This window comes from Microtus oregoni, unplaced genomic scaffold (genome assembly GCF_018167655.1).
Source record: "Microtus oregoni isolate MIOR12 unplaced genomic scaffold, Mior012 000021F_ref0000039, whole genome shotgun sequence".
In the NCBI taxonomy this organism is placed as follows: domain Eukaryota; kingdom Metazoa; phylum Chordata; class Mammalia; order Rodentia; family Cricetidae; genus Microtus; species Microtus oregoni.
In genome coordinates this window covers 19597938-19617825 of record NW_024543080.1, presented here as the reverse complement: position 1 = coordinate 19617825, position 19888 = coordinate 19597938, and the positions used below count along the sequence as shown (strand labels likewise).

Sequence of the window (19888 nt, the reverse complement as noted above, 5' to 3'; positions counted from 1 at the left end):
AGCCTTGCTCTGGCTCCCATGTGTGCACGGACCCTGTGATGAGTCGGTGGGTTGGGTTGTCACTAGGGATCGTTATGTAGATGGAAGGTGGAGAAAGAAGAGCCCCATTTCAAGCAGTGATGGCTAAACCAAGACGAAGCTAGGAAGCTAGCAGGCTCTCTCAGGGACCAACCCACCCTGGATGTTTAATTACTCGCAATTAATCAGAATGGGAAGAAGAGTGTGTACCGAAGCCTTGCTCTGGGGGAGAGGACTGCAAAGACATCTCTGCTAAACTGCTGGGAATGGGAAGCGGAACTACCAGGGAAAATGACAAAGCAGCCACAGATGGTCCACACGCTGCCCTCCAAGAGAAACAAGACCAGCGAATATGGGGTTTCTTAGGGGAAGCATACACACTCGGGGCCACAGAGGATCCATGGGGAAAACTGGAGAGAAAGCTAAGTCTAGACATAAGTGGCCCTCCCTGCCCCCATCCCTCTGCTTCTTCTCCACAGAACTGTTGAACAAATATTTTAAAAATAGTTTAAAGGGGCAGCAGATCAAGAGGCTGTCTCCCACAGTGATGCTCATGCCCAGCTCTATTTATAACGCAATGGGGTTGAAACATATAAGGAGGAAGCAAAGCTAGAAAGACTCAGCATTTCTCCTTGCCTGGAAGCATGAGAATAGATAGAACATGCCTGGGGAGGTGCCTTAGCCTCAGCGCATTCCCCCAGAGAAGCTGAACCATGCAAGACTCCTACACTATTGAGGGCACTGTGCTCCCACCTCTAATCCACATTGCCTTCATTTACATCACTGTAAGGTGATGGAGGGCTTTGTTGTTTATAAAAAGAAAAATAGTGGAGCTCAGAGGGGATGTAAAGAAAAAGCTTCCAATTTCTGTTTTATTTTTCAGTTTGTGGATAGCTAAAAGAGAACCTAGTCTGGGAAGGCTCCTTCAAAACTCAGAGGCAGAAAATATGAGCCAAGCCTAGCTGGGCTGAAAAGCATGGTGTCGCATTTGTCCCCACTCCTGGGGATAAATGTTAGCGAGTCCTCTTTTAGCCCCAGCCTCATGTTGGCATGCTTATCTCCCAAATACAGCTCCATCTCCTGCTTAGCACCACATTCCAGGAACCCAGCAAGCCAAATGGCCCAGCTCTGAACTCTCCTCTGTCTTGTCACAGGACATGACGAAGACAGTGAGCCATCAGATGGATCTTGGACTGAGGAGAAGGCAAGACAGCCTGGCAAGAACAATGGTAAAGCCAGAATGGACTAGGACTTTGCATCCATGCGAGTTTCTCTTTATGACTCTTCTCTCTGAGAACCTCTCCTTGGAAGGAGGGAAAATGGCCCTCCGGCTGGATTCAGAATAGATACATTCTTCTCTGGGGGCAGGATGGGAAGCCACTCTCTTAGCAGCTGTCCTTTATGAAGTCCCTCAAAGTGCCAGGCACTTAGAAATACATTATAGCCATGACAGTGTGCAATCCTCCAAGTGGCCATTCGCAAACAACAGTGACCCTGCCTTCCCTCACACAGAGACTGGGCTGGGGGAGGGGCGAACAATATGGGACTTGTTTCAGGGCTACTAAAAGGCAGACCCAGGCATCGCACCTGGTTCTACCAAGCTCTCATGTCTACATCTTTATTCATGATATTTTTGCACTGCTTCATGTAGTAGAGCTAAGACCCGTGCCTAGATGATACTTGCCGTCTGGTCTAAATCTAGAGTTCTCGCATAGTCAGAAATCTGATACTATACAGAAAAAAAAATTCTTCAGGGAAAACTGACTGCTCTTGTTATAAAAGCAATGGTAGCGTGTTGGTTGATATCTAACTCTCCCTCCCCCCCACTCCCTTCCCCCACTCAGGATTCCTCAGGGCCAAACAACATTTCTAGGCCTCCTTAACCTCCTTGCAGCATGGCCATGGGAGGCAGCTGCCCAATTCCTTCTACAGCTTGGATTCACTCAGGAAGACAAGCAACACCCATGTTTTCAGGGGGTCTGCTCGTAGAAGCACAATAATACCCAAAGCAAAGTCAAGTTGTCTTGGGCTTAGGGAAGGCGATGCTAAGGTCATATTGTGGAAAGCCCCACCAGCATTTTCCCCATGCACAGGTATTACCTGAGCCCACCAAAAGCTGCCTGCAGAACCCTGCACAGACCAAGACTGGACTACATGGCATTTGTTTTGAATAAATTTGGGCGCCCCAGCAGGTAAATCGAATGCTGAAACTCAGCCTGTGGTGTGCCGTCTCCTCACCCCAGAGCCCTCGGTATGTTTCAGATTTGCACAGAATCCTTCCTTCCTGAGTCTTTCCTAAGCCATTTAATTCACCTTAATAAAAGTGTACACGGGGACGATTTTAATACAGATGTCTCCTTACCATGGCTCGTTCTCTCTCTCTCTCTCTCTCTCTCTCTCTCTCTCTCTCTCTTTTCCTGGAGATTAACAAACTGTGGTATTTTAGCTATTTGCTCCCACAAGGCTTAGAATTCTTAACGGCAGAGTTGTGCCAGCAATATGGGCCGCAGATGGGGGCCGTTCAACTCTCCAGATCTCCTTTGGAGAGCACGGCCCTTGTGAATGTCAGAACTCCAGTTAGCTAGAAGTAGTGAGTGACAGACAGGCTGAACAAATGTCTTCCTCCCACCCCCACCTCCTGAGCTGCCCTTGAAGCCCCCCTGAGGGGATGCTGGCCATATACCTGATTCCTGCTGTGTTGTCATAATGGAATTTGGGGTCGCACACTTCCTCTTCCTCCATACAGGAAACAGGTGAGGTGGGCAGGGAGAGTCCAGAGTCCTCTTCCATGCTCAGTGTCTCTGACATGGGAAGAACAATGTAGTCTTTGCCATCCTGAAACAATAAACACAGCATGCTATTGTTATGGCTGCTATCCTTCAAGGGCCTTTTCATGAGAAACAAAGGGGAGGGGGGCGTCTTGGCTGTGCGCGCCGCTTTCATATCTGAACCCAAGACTTCAAGACTGTATTGGAAAAGGGTTGACAGAAACAAAAGGCCACTTGAAAGGGGTGTGTGGAAGAAGGTTGCTAAAAGGGACTAAGGAAAAACTGGATTAGTGAAGGGACAAGAGGCCATGGTTGCCATGAAGACAAAGCCAGCAATGGCTGTGGAGGAGATGGGTGAGCAAGGAGCCTAGGAATCAATTCTCCACAAAGACCTCCACAGGAGTCTGACCTTCAAAGTGAACAGCCTCAAGTCGAGCCTCTACATCCCAAGGCAATGGAAAATCCAAAGGCAGGGAAGAGAAAGGCCTCAGCAGGAGCAGAGGAATTCCTGATAGTGCAATCTGCTGTTAGTTCTCAAGAGGCAGAAAAGACAAGGTGATCCAATACATTGAAATGTTTGGAAGGTTTCTTTGGTGAAAATAGACGTGGCCCTCAAGTGTTCAGAAGGAAAAAGGAAGCAACTGGCTCCCACTGGAATAGGGGACACCGAGCAGCAACAAACTCTCTAACAACAACAAAAAAGGGGGCCCAATCCCATTTTGGAACTGCCATGACAGCCTGACATTTCACCAAGAGGGGCCAGAGTCCTGCCTTGGCATGATTTGCATGTTTCTTTTGTTTTGGCCTTGCCTGCAGAATTTACTAAAAATGACTTGAAATTCCTTCCATTTCTGATAATCAGTAAGTCAATCAAATTTTGATTTTGTTTGTTTGTTTGTTTTGTTTTTTGAGGGAGTCTTGCTATGCTGCCCAAGCAGGCCTCAAACTTGTCATTCTCTTGTTCCAGCCTTAAGAATTCTGGGATTACAGACATGCACTATCAGACTCAGCAGACTTTTTTTTTTTTTTTTTTAGAAGAACATTTGAAGACATAACACAAAAACAAGTAGGTGCGGACCAGCAAGATGACTCAAAGGGTAACAGCATCTTCAGCCAAGCCTCATGACTTGAGTTTGAGTTCTTGGACCCACATGATAGAGGAAGAGAATAGTTCCTGCAACTTATGACTAGCCCAGAGTTGCCTATTCTCAAGGTATGAATTAGGGTCCTATCAGTCTAAAGAGCAATTGTTGCTTTAAGAAATCATTACTGCTCAAAACTGGAAGACAGAGGCTCCTTTTTCAGTGACCCAGAGAACCACATGGTGCCTCGTGACTGACTGTTAGATCATAGACCCTCCACCTGAAGGCTCTTTGTGGAAGCTTCTGGAGCAGAGGGTTACAAACCTGCTGAGCATTCGCTTGCAGGAGATTTCCCAAGTGTTCCACCAACTCTGAAAACGAGGGTCTCTGATTGGGGTCCTCATGCCAGCAGTCCAGCATGGTCTGGTACCTAGACAAGCAAGTCACTGGTTTCATTAAAGCATGTCATTCTTCCAACAATAAAAGTCAAAATCGTACTCAAATGGGGGAAGTGTTTGTAAAGAGCCTATCAAGAACTGAGATACTAACTAGAGATACGAAACTATAGGAGACACAGATGTCAGCACTCACATGTCCAACTGTCTATAAAAGGGTCTTCTTTAACACACATCTTTATCAACCTTTAATAAAAGCTCTCTGGTATAGATAATACAGTAACGTGATGACGGTGCTTGAGGTAACCAAGGAAGGCATCAGAGAAAGGGCCAAACACAAACTAGGCCATGACGTCAATGCTCACAATGGAAGGCCTTCTCGCCTTCTTAGCGGGGAGAATTTGTGTGAAAAGCAAGAAGGGTGCTTTCCAGAGTCTTACATTTCTGGGGTGGTGTAGTCAGGAGCCCGCATTCTAGTTCCCTCTTTCAGTCTCCTACAGAAGTCTTCATCAATCTTGACCCCAGGATATGGGGAAGCACCTAGAGTAAGACAGGACAGGAGCACTGTGAGCTTTGCAATCACCGTAAAAAGCCCGTAATCCTGGTTCTTTCACATCCTTATGGCCTACAGAGCTTTTTTTTTGTTTGTTTTTATTCTTCTTGATTTTACCATTTAAATCTTCTAAGAAATTCTATTTGACAGAAGGTAAAATACAGAGGAGAAAAGGACTTATTGGGCTCATCCACTATTATCACCTCCTCTGCTCCCAGGAGAGGGTCAAAGAGAAGTGACTCACCTAAGGAAAAGATTTCCCAGAGCAAAACGCCGAAAGACCACACATCGCTCTGAATTGTGTACACTCTGTCAAAAATCGTTTCTGGGGCCATCCACTTCAAAGGGAGTCGGGCCTAAATGGTTGATAGCAAGACATCAGAACCCAAGTTAGCAGATTTCTAAGGAAAATACTTTCTTCACTTCCCAACACAGATCCACAAAGTTTGAATTTTGCGCTCGAATGGACCACCAGGTTCATCTTTCGATACTTACATCTCCCTTCCTGACATAATCTGGGTCTTTATAAATATCCCGGGCCAGGCCAAAGTCACAGATCTTCACCACATTCTTCTCTGAGAGGAGAATATTCCGCGCTGCCAGGTCCCGGTGGATACACTGTGAAAAGAACAGGATCGTGCTAAGTCTCCACAGAGCTAATCTCTTTTACATCTGTTGTGACCTCATGCTTAAAAAAAATCCGACATCAGAGAACCATCTGATTAGCAAGAAGTGGGGTAGAGTTTTAGAGCAACCGGTCAGGAAAGGGGCCCGTGTGTTTCGCTGAGACACATCTGCTTATTCCATAAACAGGCCTGTCCTTTGGCGTTACATGATCTGGTTACAGTCTGATGATGGACACGGTTTTAAAATGTGTCTCAGATCACATCCACACATCCTTTCTCTTGGCAGCCTCTGTGCCTTGAACTGGGTTATTCTAAGGGGATCCCAGAATAGATTTGCTTTGAATGGCTGTGAGGAAAGGAGAAGTGAGGATTCTCATTGGTTGGGTGTGCTCGGTTGGCTTTCTATTTCATTTGGTACTGAAGCTGGACTAGATCCGGAGGCAGTACACAGCGGTACTCATCCTGCTTCAAAGTGTTCGATATGACAGAAAAGGTCAACCCCGGCAAGGCTGGCCAGCGTGAGTGGACTGGACTCTGTAGAAAGTTCCCCAGAGCTCAGCTTTAAGCCTCGGGATTTGCAGTTCCTACACTGGTCTCTCCTTTCTGTCTTCCAACTTGATCTGACTTTCAGCTATTAAGTGGCCCTGTCACTCGATGCTCACAGCCCTCAGCAAGCACCTAAGCACCAACTGAGAGGGAAGAAGAGCCTCAAAAAACTTTAGACATGAATGAAAGGCTTGCATAAGAGACCCAATCAGCACAGGGGTGACCGTGGGAGCTGGAAACTACTGCCTCTCCCCTGCCCAGCACCCCAGGTCAATAAGGGCAGTCTCCCTTGCACCAGAATACTCAGGAGAGCATTGTCTAGAGTGAGACAGTAAAACTGGAAAGGCCACATAGCAGATGGCATCTCTACCTGCTCTCAACCAAAGAGCGTCCTTTTTCAGTTACATATATATCTCAAACCAACAAACCAACAAAACCACCTCGTGGTTACAAGGGAAAATAAAGGATTCTGGCTCCCCACTCACCAATCACTATATCAACTCTTCCTTCTAGTTGACAAAAGAAATTACTTGGCTCAAGAGTGAGTTCTGGCCTTTACAAAAATAATAACCCTTGAAAAAGACTCAAAGTCCTTCCCTTTGGGACGATCCTGTAGGACCCTGGTTCTCTCCCTTCTTGTTGGGAAATAGAGTACAAGAAATATTCGGCAGAACTATCTAAGATTCCGAGGTTCTAGACGCTGTCAAGAAACTTTAAACTTCAGTGGGGCAAGGGGCAAGGGACCTTATAACGATAAAGAAAACAAACGAATTATTAAGGCCTTCTGTTCCCTCGGGAACCTGCAGCAAATACACTTCACCCACAGAGAGCTTTTCCTGAATATAATGTGAACCTTTCTTACTTATCGCCCCCTTCCCAAGGTCACCAGTGACTTCCACCAACCTCTCTCCCACCTCAGTGTTGTTTACAACCTTTGGAATGTTTGTCCCCTGTCACGTCCCACCTCAGCCTTTGTTTGGCCTACTTTCTAATTTTAGCTGCTTTAATCGTCTGCATCTGATGCCTGGCCTTCCTGGCTTCTAATTATACAAATAACAAATAACTTTTTGATGGATGGTGGTGAATGTAAAATAAATTAAAAATAGACCTCTCTACACCAAGATACCTACAGGGCTCTACTCCCTGCCTCTTCTAGCTGCACAGATCACATCCTTAGTAAAGAGTTCCTCCTTTAGCTTGCATAACGTTGAAGTTCATGCGTGTTAGCATGTGCGCACGCACACACATAGCATTTTCATATATTCTGTAAGCTTCTTCCCGCTTTGCTTCCTCTCACAATATCTGTTCCTAACCTTCCTCTTGTGCTGCTTGGTTATTGGTTGTTCCATCAGCTACAAGTGTTGAAACCTCGGGAAGAGCTGTCTTGGTTGATTCACTACGGTGGCACTTAGAAGTCTATGTAGTCAGCCAGGAGGTGTTGGCGCACACCTCTAATCTCAGCACTCGGGAGGCAGAGGCAGGCAGATCTCTGTGAGTTCCAGCCAGCCTGGTTACTAGAGGAAGTTCCAGGACAGCCAGTGCTACACAGAGAAACACTTTCTTGAAGAAAGCAAAACAAAACAAATTACCATCCCCCAAAAAAGATTAAAAACAAAACCTGACACTTAGTAATTGGTCAATGAGTATTACTGATATGAATGAATTTCATGAATGCTCTAGCCACCTTTTATTCACAGAAAAAGGGCCTCCCCAGAGGAACAAATTTAAGAATCCTAAAAGTGATGTATGACTTTCCAACCAGAGCAAGCGCTGTCTCATTCCCAAGCCTGTGATCTGAACACAAAGCTTACTGTCCCCTTGACCTGCCATACCTTCCTTGATGCCAGGAACTCCATGCCCTTAGCCACTTGGAAGCTGTAGCAGATGAGATGCTCCAAGGTCAGGAAGTCCTTGTACAAGTCTTCAGAAGCTGTGGGAAGAGCAAGAGGACACAGCTGAGTGTTCCCATCAGTTAGTAGCCCTGTGATCTCAAGATTCGAGAGTCAGTTTCAGGAGACAGAAGCAGAAGACCTGCCCATTTGCGAAACCCCAAATCATTAGCCTTCATCATACTCCCTGGGGAAAAGAATGCTTTCTCCATTTTGGTCAAACTGAGTCACTAAATCCAGAAGGGAGAAGAGAGATGAAAAGAGATAACAAGAAGAGAAAAAGGACCTTTTAAAGTCTGCTATCTCAAGCTGTTTTTGTTTTCCCATGAATTCAGAGGGGAAAACAATAGCTCCTATGAAGAAACTCTAAAAATAAAAGAACAATATTGAGGGTCATCAAATCTTTTTTCTCCGGGCTTTTGTCTCCTGGGACAAAGACCAAAGTTCAAACTGCAGTCCACAACAGATAACTAAAAATAACAGAAAGAGATTTATTTCTCTCACTTTCAAACTTAAGACGAGAAGCAAACATATTAAGTCTGTCCTGGAAAGGAGACTTTCCTCCACGGAGAGGACCACAGGCGTGGAAGAAAGATGGATTTGCATAAGCTGATACACATAAACACTGAGGCACTCCTGGATGTTTTGAAATGCTCTCCTAACTTATCAGATAAGATATGGCTACTGCCTCTTTCCTGGACACAAGACCAGAGTAAATACAAACTCAATTGCCATAACAGACTTGTTAGTATTGAGAAAGCTGAGACTTCTTTCTTGATGACTTCTTATGCTAATGGCTAGGAACAGTGAAACTCTCTTCATTCTCCAGATAAAGAAATAGAGGCAAAGTCCTGGCCTGCAATTCCAAGCCATTTACACCTCAGCCCTCCACCCCTAACTCCTTGCATTTCCAACTGGCTACCAACTGTGAGCAAGAGGGTGCTCGACCCACTTACTGGTAGACCTCATGAGGAGAGGCCTAACAGCTTCCCCATGCCCTCTAGCCCAAGTCCTAACCACCAGCTGCCTATATGGTTTCCAAGAGAAAGAAACTGGATCCAGTTCTATCAGTCAGCCTGTGGCAGGGGAAACAGAAGTGGGGTTGGGTTTGTCTACACTCACATCCCAAGACCACCAGGCATCAGGCATCCTTGTCTCTTTCATCACACAGCGGTGCCTGCTACTTCTCATGAAGGCAGACCTACAGTGTGTTCTGGCGCTGACTGAAGTAGTGGAGAGGCCAAGGTCCAGCTCCACCCATACGTACCACTAAAGCATCATTGGGATCACAACCAAGTGAGGCAAGACTAAGGCATGTGACTGGAGATGGAGAAGCTAGCTGGGGTGGAGTGAAGACAATGGCCATGTCCTCACCCATCTTGGAGAAGGTTGGGAAGAGATGCCCAAGGGCTTCTGTGTGCTGCTAACGCATGTTACCTATTGGATCTGAGCCACCTACGGCAACGAAGACTAGCCAGACCCCAGAAAGCTCCCTTGCCCTTTCCAAACACGGCACTGAACCTTTACTTCCAATAAATTCTCATTCAGTATTGGACCAGAGTGTTGATTTGATTGCTAGTGACAGCTTAGCCCACTGAGCTATCTAGACTTCTCAGGATAACCCTGCTTTCACTCCCAGTAGAGTTCACTGTCTGTTTGGGGCTTCCATACTTTCGTTAAGTTTGACTGGATGCTACCTAGGAATTTAGATTTCTTTCGAACGTGAAGCTTTCCCCCATGGCTGAATATCTTGTCACCATCCCTTTCAACAAGAGTGTGCTTTAGGGACAGGCTGCAAGGGCAGGTACCTTCTTCTTCCTCCACATCACTGAGGGATTTCTCTTCAACAAATCCAGAGCTGGCAGAGCTCTGGCTGCTGGTGATGCTGTCCAAGCGACGCTTCAGATCCACAGAGAGCTCCCCGACATAGTCTTTCCCCTGGCGGAACCGGGCGCCTTTGCTCTGGAAAAGAAAGGACTGTGCAAATTCCTCGAATACAAGATGGGTCTCTCATGCATGGCGAGGTTACACCCAGTTGAGACTATTAAAAGCAAAAAAGAGAGACAAGTCTAGAATCCTACAGAGATGAAACGCAGGGCAAGTTTTACCAGTGTTCCTTCTCCAACGCCCATGCTCCTTCTCTTTGGTGTCAAGTGGTAAGTGCTACATTTCCAAACATACTCAGACACACTGTCATTAGTGCCCCCTTAACAGGGGGACGCACCCTCCATGGCGCCAAATATGGCTGAGGTGACAGACTATCATTCAGAGCCAATGTTCCGTCTGCCCTACCCTTTCTTTAATCAAATCTAGCACCATCATAATGGGTCAGGAGATTAAAGTCCTAAAAATAAAATATGAGAAGCACACAATCCCCTTAAGTGGATGCTAAGATAACCAGGGAAACATGCAAAGAATTTCAACGAAAAGATACATGTGAAGCTGCTTTAAGTTTTTCTCTGCTTTCATGTATGGCCATGCTCAGGTAGATAGAGATATACATGTGTGACCATGCTCAGGTAGATGGCAACATACCTTATAAGGAACAAATTCATTTCTCTTGCCCCGTAAGTAAGTTGATAGGTTTCCAAACTTGCAGAATTCCACAATCACCATGAGAGGCCCTGCAAATGATACCGCCAGTTACGACAGGAAAATGCACTTCACGAACACGTCTCGCTAAGAACTTAGCATACTGATAAGCTCAAAACTGCCTTGGAAGAAGTCATATATGGGAACTTTCTCATGGGAACAGAAATCAGCTGACCCCAATCCCTCCTGTTGTAACTTTTCTTTTTCAAGCTGATTCTACAGGCATAATCGAAACATCAGCAATCAGCTGAGATGTTACAGTGGGAAAAAAGGGAGCTGACTCGAGGTTCTTTTCTTTCGAGGTCTGGGCTGTTCATCTTGCCCATCAAACGCTCACTGTATAAGTAGCAAACATCTCCCTGTGAGGAGAACATTCTTCAATTCAAAGGATGCTGCAGAATCCTTTGATTAGAGAGTCCACTGAATCTCTCTGGAGCCTAGCACATCTGGGGCTCTGCAAAGGATTGCTCCCTGGAACACCACCAGCACTGTTAGTCCCACGCAGGTGGGCGGAGCCACAGCAGTTACTCACCTCCTGGCTTGGTGCAGGCGCCTAGAAGGTTGACCACATTGAGATGGTGGCCAATGTGGATGAGGATCTTGAGTTCAGACATGAGGGCTCGGTGCTCGCTGTGTGTTGCTCCTTCTATGAATTCAGAACAAAGACAGACACCATTAGGTGTGGCCGTTGCTGCACGGTGACGGACGCACTTAACTGTGTGACTGGCACTCCCGGCGGAGCTCAGTTACAGCTAACGGGGCAACTGTCAAGTGCAAACTCTGTTTTCTAATTAGAAAGCAAGGCTTTACTTTAAGCAAACCCTGAATGATTGGTATTTAAAGAAATCTAAGGCGAGGTTTCTTGTAAAGTTAGGAACATATCTGCAACAGAATCACATTTAGATTCTCTTTCTGTACAAAACTGGAATTTTCTATTTCAGCTTTAGTAGGCTGCTTAGGGCCTGGTCATTTCAATACCTCCTCATAGGGAAGCACATTAAATATTCTCAGATCTAGGGACCAGTGAGTTGGCTGGGTGGACACACACACACATACACACACACCCTAAGCCTCTAGATAAAAAATGCAAATGGAGGAAGCGGCCTTTGAAAGGCACAAGAACCTTCTAGCAAACCTCCACCGAAACAGTCACAAATTGAGCAGAGGCTTCCCTCCCCTCCCCTCCCCTCATCAGAATGTCCAGGCGGCAGGTCCTTTACTGTGGAAAGATGCTGGTGTCTAAAAGAACACCCACGTACTCCTCTGTCTGAACAGCCACTCTTACTTTGCAGTGCACTTTCAGAAAATTCTTTGGAATGTTCTAATTCTAAAAGAACATGATGGTTTTGCATTATACCATTTTTAACTGATTATAAAGGGTTTATAATCAGTTTGCATCATAATACTTTGAGGAACAATTTTAATAGAACCAGATAGTTTTCCCTCACAAAACCAGGACCACTAAACAGAATTGTGTAAGTTGATCCTTGCTCCCCCCTAGTCATGTGGCCTTGCATGAGGCTCCAAAGGAGGAACCTGTCTCTATTTGTGCAAAGGCACTATTAGCCAGGGGCTTCCTGTCCCACCTATCCACAGAGCCAGCAATGCAAGCCTCATACCATGCTTAACGAAGGGCAAAATAAAGAGAACCACATCACAATGTCATTGTGCTTTTTACCTTTCAACATTTTGACAGCCACTGTTTTGCAGGTCGCTGTCTTGTCAATTCCAAAGGCGTCTGCCTCAATCACTTGGCCAAAGGCACCACGGCCGAGAGGCTTCCCTGGAACCGATGACAATGGCAATTACAAAATCTGGTTGTCTCGACACACTACCAGAGGGTTATGTGAAGATTCTGATTGGTTAAAGGGATGTTGTATTCTGTTTAGACCCACATTCCGCTTTACTCCCTCAGCCCGCTTTCCCCTGCACCTTCCAAAGTGCCCTGCTTTGGATGGCTATACAGGTTCCTCATCACCAAAAGGCTATCAGGGTGATTACCCAAAATCAGGAGATACAATTAATATTTACAAATAAGAATACATCATTTGAATAATCTAGACAGGTCATTGCCTTAAAGGAGAGTTAGGTGGGCTGGTAAAACCAATGTCAAGTTAATAGCAGTTGACAACTCACCTAGTTTCAGCCGGTCCCTGGGGAATTCCCATTTGCTGGCATCGTAAGGCAAGCGTTCACAGCGCTCATCCAAGGGCAGCTCATCTGGATCCATGACAATGGACAAGTAGCCCGTCTTCAGTTCCCCTTCATTGGCCTGGAAAGCATAAAGTCTCCCAGTTACACAATCCTGTTGTTTGCTTGTTGTTTTGTGTACTTGCTGCTGTTTAATAGGGGACCCATTCAGAGTGTCTCATTCCCCAATAATACTCCCAAAGTTCAAGAGAAGTCCTATTATAGCCCTCCTTTTAGTGCCTCGTTAGTTTCCAAAATGAGTTCAGAATAAAGTTTCTAAATCTTAATTACAGTGGACAGCCCAAACCCCTGACCCCTCTAGTGGCTTCCATCAATTAATGCCCGTAGCTCAGCCAAAGAAAATGGACAAGAATGTTATTGTGCTGAAGTGAAAATGTGCCCACTGAGCCACTAACAATGGGAAGAAGCGGCTGAAAGAAGACCAGTCAGGTTCCATTAATCACAAAACCAATACGCAAGGGGCAGGAGGGACATCGTGTTGTTACCCGCTTAACGGTCCGCAGAACAATGACAAGAAGCAGCCAGAAGAACATGGCAATCACTGCAGTGCCCACAAGAATGATGACTTCCAGGTTGGTCTTTTCCTGGGCACCTGGAAGACACAGGCGCGTGATCACCAGCTGGGAACCCACAGCCTTTGGTAGAAGGCGCCCAGTGTGACATGCAAGGCAAGACCCCAGGCTCATCCGCTTTCAAGACTCCGAGGGCTCAACAACCACAGACTCCATCAGTTTGACAGAGTCCACCACACTCTTAAAGGACAACAGCAGCATACCAGTCAGGGAAGCATCCAGGAATAAGATTCCCAAACAACGAACCATAGGTGTAAGTGTCTTCAGAGATGCTTACAGGATGTGTTTGGTGAGAGACCTCTTTTGAGAAAAAAAAAAGTTCTTTCTATTTGTGGGTAATATCATCTGATTTTGTGTGTGTGGCGTGATTTAGGAAACTACACAAGGAAAGAAGGGAAGCCCTTTGCCCAGGCAGCAACTTGTGACCACACACCTACTATGAACTTGTTGCTTTAAATATGTCACCCTCCTTCACTGTTTCAGTAAGTTTTCAGTTTTCAGCTAGAAGAAAGATTTGAAAAATTGAGCTACTTGTCTGAGAAACACAGGAAGTCGGTGGGTTGTTCAAGGGTTATACCGGGTCTGTGCAAATAAAGCTGACCAATACTTCATCCTGTCCCTGTGTGGCAGAAGCCTGAAAGAGGAGAAGAAAGGAGGGAGAGAGAGAAAGAGAGAGAGAGAGAGAGAGAGAGAGAGAGAGAGAGAGAGAGCGTGCACTGGCTGTGAAAGGAGGAGAGAGGAAAGACAGCGCTAAGCAGGGCAAGGAAAGTCGAGGACTCCTCTCCCGGGTGTGTTCCAAGTGGAGAATTACAGGCAGAAGGCTCTCAGCACCAAGTGATTAGGGGGGAGGAGATTAGGATACAATTATCACTTGAGGTCTCTGTCTCTCCACTCATATGGTTTAGTGTGAGTTGAAAGAAGCCCCGAGCTGGGGGGATGACCCAGAAGCCAGAAGACAAGCAGTCCATTAGCTGGCAAAATAGGAGTTACCAGTTGGGAGACAAGCTCTGAGTGTGTCTGTAAGAGGATTCAGTTTCTCTGCTATTCCCAGAGAAGCAATTCTCCCTCTATTTTAATGTAAAGATCTAAAATCTTACCCACATATACAGAAAAAAGGTAAAGGTTCAACTGCCTCTATCAGTTTATATATGAATATTCTCATAGGAACATCTGAGAGTTGAACATGGCGCTACTGTCCCCAGGAAAATCTCCACGATACCCATGCCACTGTACCCACTTAGGCTGGGTAACCGAATGCAGAAGGCTAATGAAGGGAGCTGAAGGGAGCATCCTCCCTGGATCGGCACTAAGACATGATGCCTTTGGAAGAGACAGAACCACCATGCCCTCTGGCATCTTCACTAGCCGCTGAAGTTTACGGAACCCTAACATTCTTACAGATGCTAGTAGTTCCAGAGGCAGTATTCGATGATGTGAGTTGACTAATTAAAGGAACCCACATCTGCACCGTGAGACATTAGAGATCTGCCAAACCCGTCTCTAACCTCTCTCAGTCACCCCCTGCACACCACACCTTCAGTCACACAATAGCCTTCTTCTCTTAGTGGGTTACAAAAGAAGATCAAAAAATTAATCAGACATGTTCTTCCTAAGTTGAAATAGTCTGTCATAGATTGCTGACTGAAAAATAGGTGGATTTCACATCAATCCAGTGCTCACACACAGATAGATAGATAGATAGATAGATAGATAGATAGATAGATAGATAGACAGAGTAGAGGGAAAGAGGTTTCCTTTCATTTTTCAATAATAATCCTCAATTGTTACAAAAGCAATCGTCTTTTGTTTATGAGTGAATCCTGTCTTGGCTCTAGCGAAAATTCTGAACCCGTGTCACTAACTGAATAGCAATGTCAACACCAAATATAATTTTTTTCCCAAGTAGATATTGGAATGCCATTTCTGTAAGTTAACTTGGCCATTAAAACAAAATGAAAACCAAAAGATACACATTGCTCCTGGCTAAACGTTTTCTCACAGTGAGAAGCATGTGGATAGGAAATACTCTACAGGCAGAAGCACACCGCTAACTTTGCTTTCTGGTTAAAAGAACACATGCCCATTGACGACAGATTATGAAGAACAGGTGGAGAATTCCTAACTCAGAATTCCCAGAGGACCATGATCTGAAACTTTCTGAGTGCTCATCCCTTCCCTCAAGTGACAAGCCACAGGCAAAGGGTAGGTGCACTGAAAATATTGCATGAAATTACCTTTAGATTATGTGTATAGGTTTATATAATGCCTAAATAAGTTTTATGTTTAGATGTAGATCTTTTCCTTAAAATACCTACTAAACTTGTGAAAATATTCTAAACTCTGGACTACATCTATTCCCAATAATTGACATCTGAGACAATTGACCATCCCGAAGAGCATAGCCACCCACACGCCATGGTTCCATGATGTCACTCTGACCTTCTATGATGAAGAGTGTCTCCGCTCTGGCACAACCTAGGACATTGCAGGCCTGGCAGGTGTAGAGGCCTTCATCCTCCTTCCTCACCCTTCGGATGGTGAGGTTCCGGTTCCCATCTTTCAGTACAATGCCTACAAGTGGAAGGAAATGTTTGCTTTATTTCTGATGATGCGATCTGAGCTTTATCCAAGAAAATGTTTAGAAGAGTTGCTGCCCTTCATCGTGGACTAGGATCCAACTCTAAAGAGGTGGATGGCTCATTTCGGAGCCAGATAGCTCCTGTACCTAAATACTGCTTTGTGTGTTCATGTAGGGGAGGAGGCATGCATAGAAGTCAGAGGTCAATGTTGGGTGTCTTCTTTATTCTTTTCCACCTCATTCTTTTGAGACAGGGTCTCTCCCTGAATCTGGAGGTCAATGATCCAGCTAGACAGGCAGCCAAATGGTTACAAGCATGCACTTGTCCTCCATCCCCCCAACACCCCCTCCCCTTAGCACTGGCATTACAGAAGGATGCTGATCCTAGCTTCCCACATGGGTTCTAGGGATGTGAGCACAGGTCCTGAGACTTGTTGGCAAGCATTTCACTGACTGAGCTGTCTCATAAATACTGCTTTCTGTCTACTTTGAAATAAACCAAGAAATGACATAGCGGTCTTACATAGCATTCTTGAAAAAACAAAAATCTGCCACTAGAGAAATAGACAAGTTTCACTCACCTGAATCTTCCACGAGTGTCTCATTGTCTTTGAACCATGTAATGTGTGGTGTAGGGTTTCCAGATGCTAGGCACGCAACTTCAATAGTCTCACCAATCATCGTCGTCTGATTCTCCAGATTTCCCAGGATCATGGGTGCCATGCGCTCTACACACATACAAAGAAAGCCATAGAGCCCACGGTTCCAACTACGTGAACAGCTTTGGTGTCCTGTCACTACTGGACAGTCTAAACTTAAGAAGCAGTAGCCCATTGATGAGTGGACTGAAACCCAATGCTGGTGGATGCATTGGGTGAACTAAGGAGGGACAGTTCTGACAGACCATGGCAGCCTTTCCATGTCCACATTAGCCACCCTACATACAAGTCACAAAATAAAGATTTGGGACTCTTGGGAGATGGCGCTTTTCAGGTTATAGTATTTCCCCCCTCTAATCACACAAGGCTTTCCCAAAGGGTAACTCCTTCTCAGCAAAGTGGGAGGCACTAAAAGTACAGTTTCATCATGTGTTCCCCTGGGAAGGGCAAAGATTCAGAAGAAGTACATAGGGAGTGACTTATATTTTTTTGATAACTTTATATCATTTCTAATACTTACTATCCATCATATACGATGAGGGCCAGACCATTCGCCTTATTTTTAGGTGAGGTGATCGCATCTCAGGGGTTTAAGTATCTCACCCAAATCCCTATAACTAAGCCAGTGGTTGTGCTATTAAAAGAAATGGTGAGTCTGAAAGTCGGTGTAATTCCCGCTAAAGCACAAACAAGCCAAACACAAAACCCATGGGCATTTGTTTACATGCACAGCATAATACCAGCTTTACCCTCCTCTTGCAGGTAATCTATCTGCTGCGGAAAGACCTTTTCCAAATCAAATGGGCATCGAAAGAATCCACATTAACACTTAGAAACTGCAAGTGTCTCTACAATGCATTACGTTGGAGTTTCAACAAAGGTACTGGACTCTGGTCAGTTTCTAAGAACAGATTTCAGGGAAACAGCAGCAGCATCCTTATAGAGCCACACCCACTCACTGTGATCTTGCTCTTCCTGCATGGCTAAGCCAGGAGCCTCCTTCACATCTCTTTCTAAACTCTTCCACCTCTGGACCAGCTACTAATGTTCACATCATACAGCTGCTCCTATGTGCTGTGTGATCTCCAGGGTCTTGGGAATGCCTTGGCTCAAAAGCATCTGTCTTTCTGTTCCCATGTCTTCAGAACAGAAAACCTTACACAGGTGCCTATTTCTAAATTAAGCCAAAACACTAAAAAAAAAAAAAAAAGTTATTCGTGTAAAATTTTGGTGTAGATAAGTTAACCTAGGAAGTTTCTCTTTCTTGTTCTATAAAACAAAAAAGATACACAGCACAAAAAAAAAAAAATAAACCTTGAAGGGCACACAGCTGGTCCTATTTGCGGTGTGATTTCCAGGGTCTTGGGTATGACTTGGCTCAAAAGCATCTGTCTTTCTGTTCCCATGTCTTCAGAACATAAACCTTACACAGGTGCCTATTTCTAAATTAAGCCAAACCACTCAAAAAATGTTATTCATGTAAAATTTTGGTGTAGATAAGTTAACCTAGGAAGTTTCTCTTCCTTGTTCTATAAAACAGAAAAGATACACATCGCAAAAATCTTGAAGGGCACAGCAAAGAAAGGAGGAAATGAAGGGAAAGGAAGAGATACTCCCTAACTTCACCAGATCTCCTTAGAGATAGAGTAGAGATTTCCCTGGTTTTGTGCAAAGTACAAGTTTAGACAGGACATAGAAAACATCCCCATAGGGAATGTGAAAGGCTTGCTAATCACAAGTTTATCTCTCCAAACTTCACCTACCGTAGACCACATGAGATATCACAGACATACAGGCAACGAGTGTATCACCCTTTCTAGAATCTTCTAGAATCTAGAATCTTCCGGATCTTAAATTCATCCCTCGCCTCACTGTTTGTGAAGCAGGTATCACACTGAGCAACTAGGATATCCCACTGTGTTCTATGGCTAGAGTTACAACCTAGTGTATACCACTGTGTTCTATGGTTAATGTTACAACAACAAACAAACAGAGACCAATTTTTATCCTTATGATTTGGAGCTCTCACAATGGTATGACCACCTAGTGTTTGCCCATGGTCTCATCCTGTCCTTCTAGGTCCATGCTATGAGCTTCTGGCATGCTCTTTGCTCACAGTATTACACAAACATCCTGATTTTAATCATTGAATGCCCAAAGATGCCATAGGAAGTTTCCTAGTCTGAACTAATCTCTTGCTGGTAGTGACTTCATCAAAAGGCTAGAAAGAGCCAAGCTGTCTTCTAATTTTAATGCATCACCTCACCATTATTAGCTTTGTTCTGGGAGTGAGCCCGTCTACTACAAAAGTTCCCAGAATCTGGCACTCTCAACACAACACCCAAATACATTGTGTTTAAGGCATTGCAACTCATCGTCCAGGAATGCCTACATACCTAGAATGACGAGCTGTTTGACTAGGCAATGTCTTTTCTTGGTCTTCCTGTCTTGAGCAGAGCAGACATAGTCTCCTTGGTCCTGCAGGGATACATTCTGGAATGCTACAATCAAGATGTCACTTGTGCTATTAGAAAACATGGTGGCATTCATTTTCCAAAGAGCATCCAAGTTCTTGCAAACTGGTGTGAGTGGTTCGCCCATGTGGACCGATGTTGTCTGTGAGCCAAGCTTGTACCATGTGAGGTTCTCAAACGTATTTCTATCTGCAGTGCACCACAGAGACACATTCTCCTGCTCGGTTGGCTGGGAAGCAGGTTGCACAGTAATTTCTGGACCCTCTGAAATGCAAAGCCATAATTAGAAGGTGGTGACTTAAGTTGGTACATGACATCACTGTCTTCTTGCTGCTGTGAGGAACTTAGGGACAGGTCTTGCACGGCCCAGCCATTTCTACAAGGTCAGAGCCAAGCAAGACAATTTAGTTCCCAAAGTTTATTCACTGGAAATGAGAAATAACTTTCCCCAGGTTTTTACTGCACTCCACTTTGAGTTCTGGATATGGTCTCCAAGTTGAAAAAAATAAAAACCCAAGGCAAAGCATTTAATCATCATGAAGAAACTTTAACGATGCCCTCTTATTAACACATGGCAATAAAACTACATTTATTATGACTAATTATCTCACACTAAAATATTTAAGCCAGCACAATCAGCTCAAGTTTACCCACAAAACCAGGCTACACAGACAAAACCAGGATCACTGGAAGGCAGAGGACAGTGCTCTCACGCTGTTCCACTCCCTCCAGAAGGCTCAGCCCCGCTGCTGTTCTCTAACAAACCCACAGATAACATCACGAACTCCAGTGAGTCATAAGTCACCCTAACTGGGGAACAGGACAAGTCCCACACAGCATCGCTCTAGAGACTTAAAGCACGTGGAAGGATTTCACTCTCAGGCCAGAAGAGGCACGTGAACTCTGATGCAAGCCCGGAGGCCAC

At 45.1% G+C, this 19888-nt stretch overlaps 1 protein-coding gene across 2 annotated transcripts in view; it reads right to left on the bottom strand.

The window, feature by feature from the left end:
• The window catches only part of Kdr (kinase insert domain receptor), a 43238-nt gene that overhangs the window by 6068 nt on the left and 17282 nt on the right, over positions 1-19888 (bottom strand). For both annotated transcript variants that reach the window (XM_041671538.1, XM_041671540.1), the window contains exons 13-27: positions 18886-19227; positions 16412-16558; positions 15692-15823; positions 13166-13272; positions 12606-12741; positions 12148-12252; positions 11002-11115; positions 10413-10501; positions 9686-9839; positions 7821-7918; positions 5312-5434; positions 5061-5172; positions 4704-4803; positions 4193-4298; positions 2702-2853 (exon numbers count right to left, since the gene is read on the bottom strand). In XM_041671538.1, the coding sequence (XP_041527472.1) occupies positions 2702-2853; positions 4193-4298; positions 4704-4803; positions 5061-5172; positions 5312-5434; positions 7821-7918; positions 9686-9839; positions 10413-10501; positions 11002-11115; positions 12148-12252; positions 12606-12741; positions 13166-13272; positions 15692-15823; positions 16412-16558; positions 18886-19227 (2017 nt within the window). The remainder of the gene's footprint in view (positions 1-2701; positions 2854-4192; positions 4299-4703; positions 4804-5060; positions 5173-5311; positions 5435-7820; positions 7919-9685; positions 9840-10412; positions 10502-11001; positions 11116-12147; positions 12253-12605; positions 12742-13165; positions 13273-15691; positions 15824-16411; positions 16559-18885; positions 19228-19888) is intronic.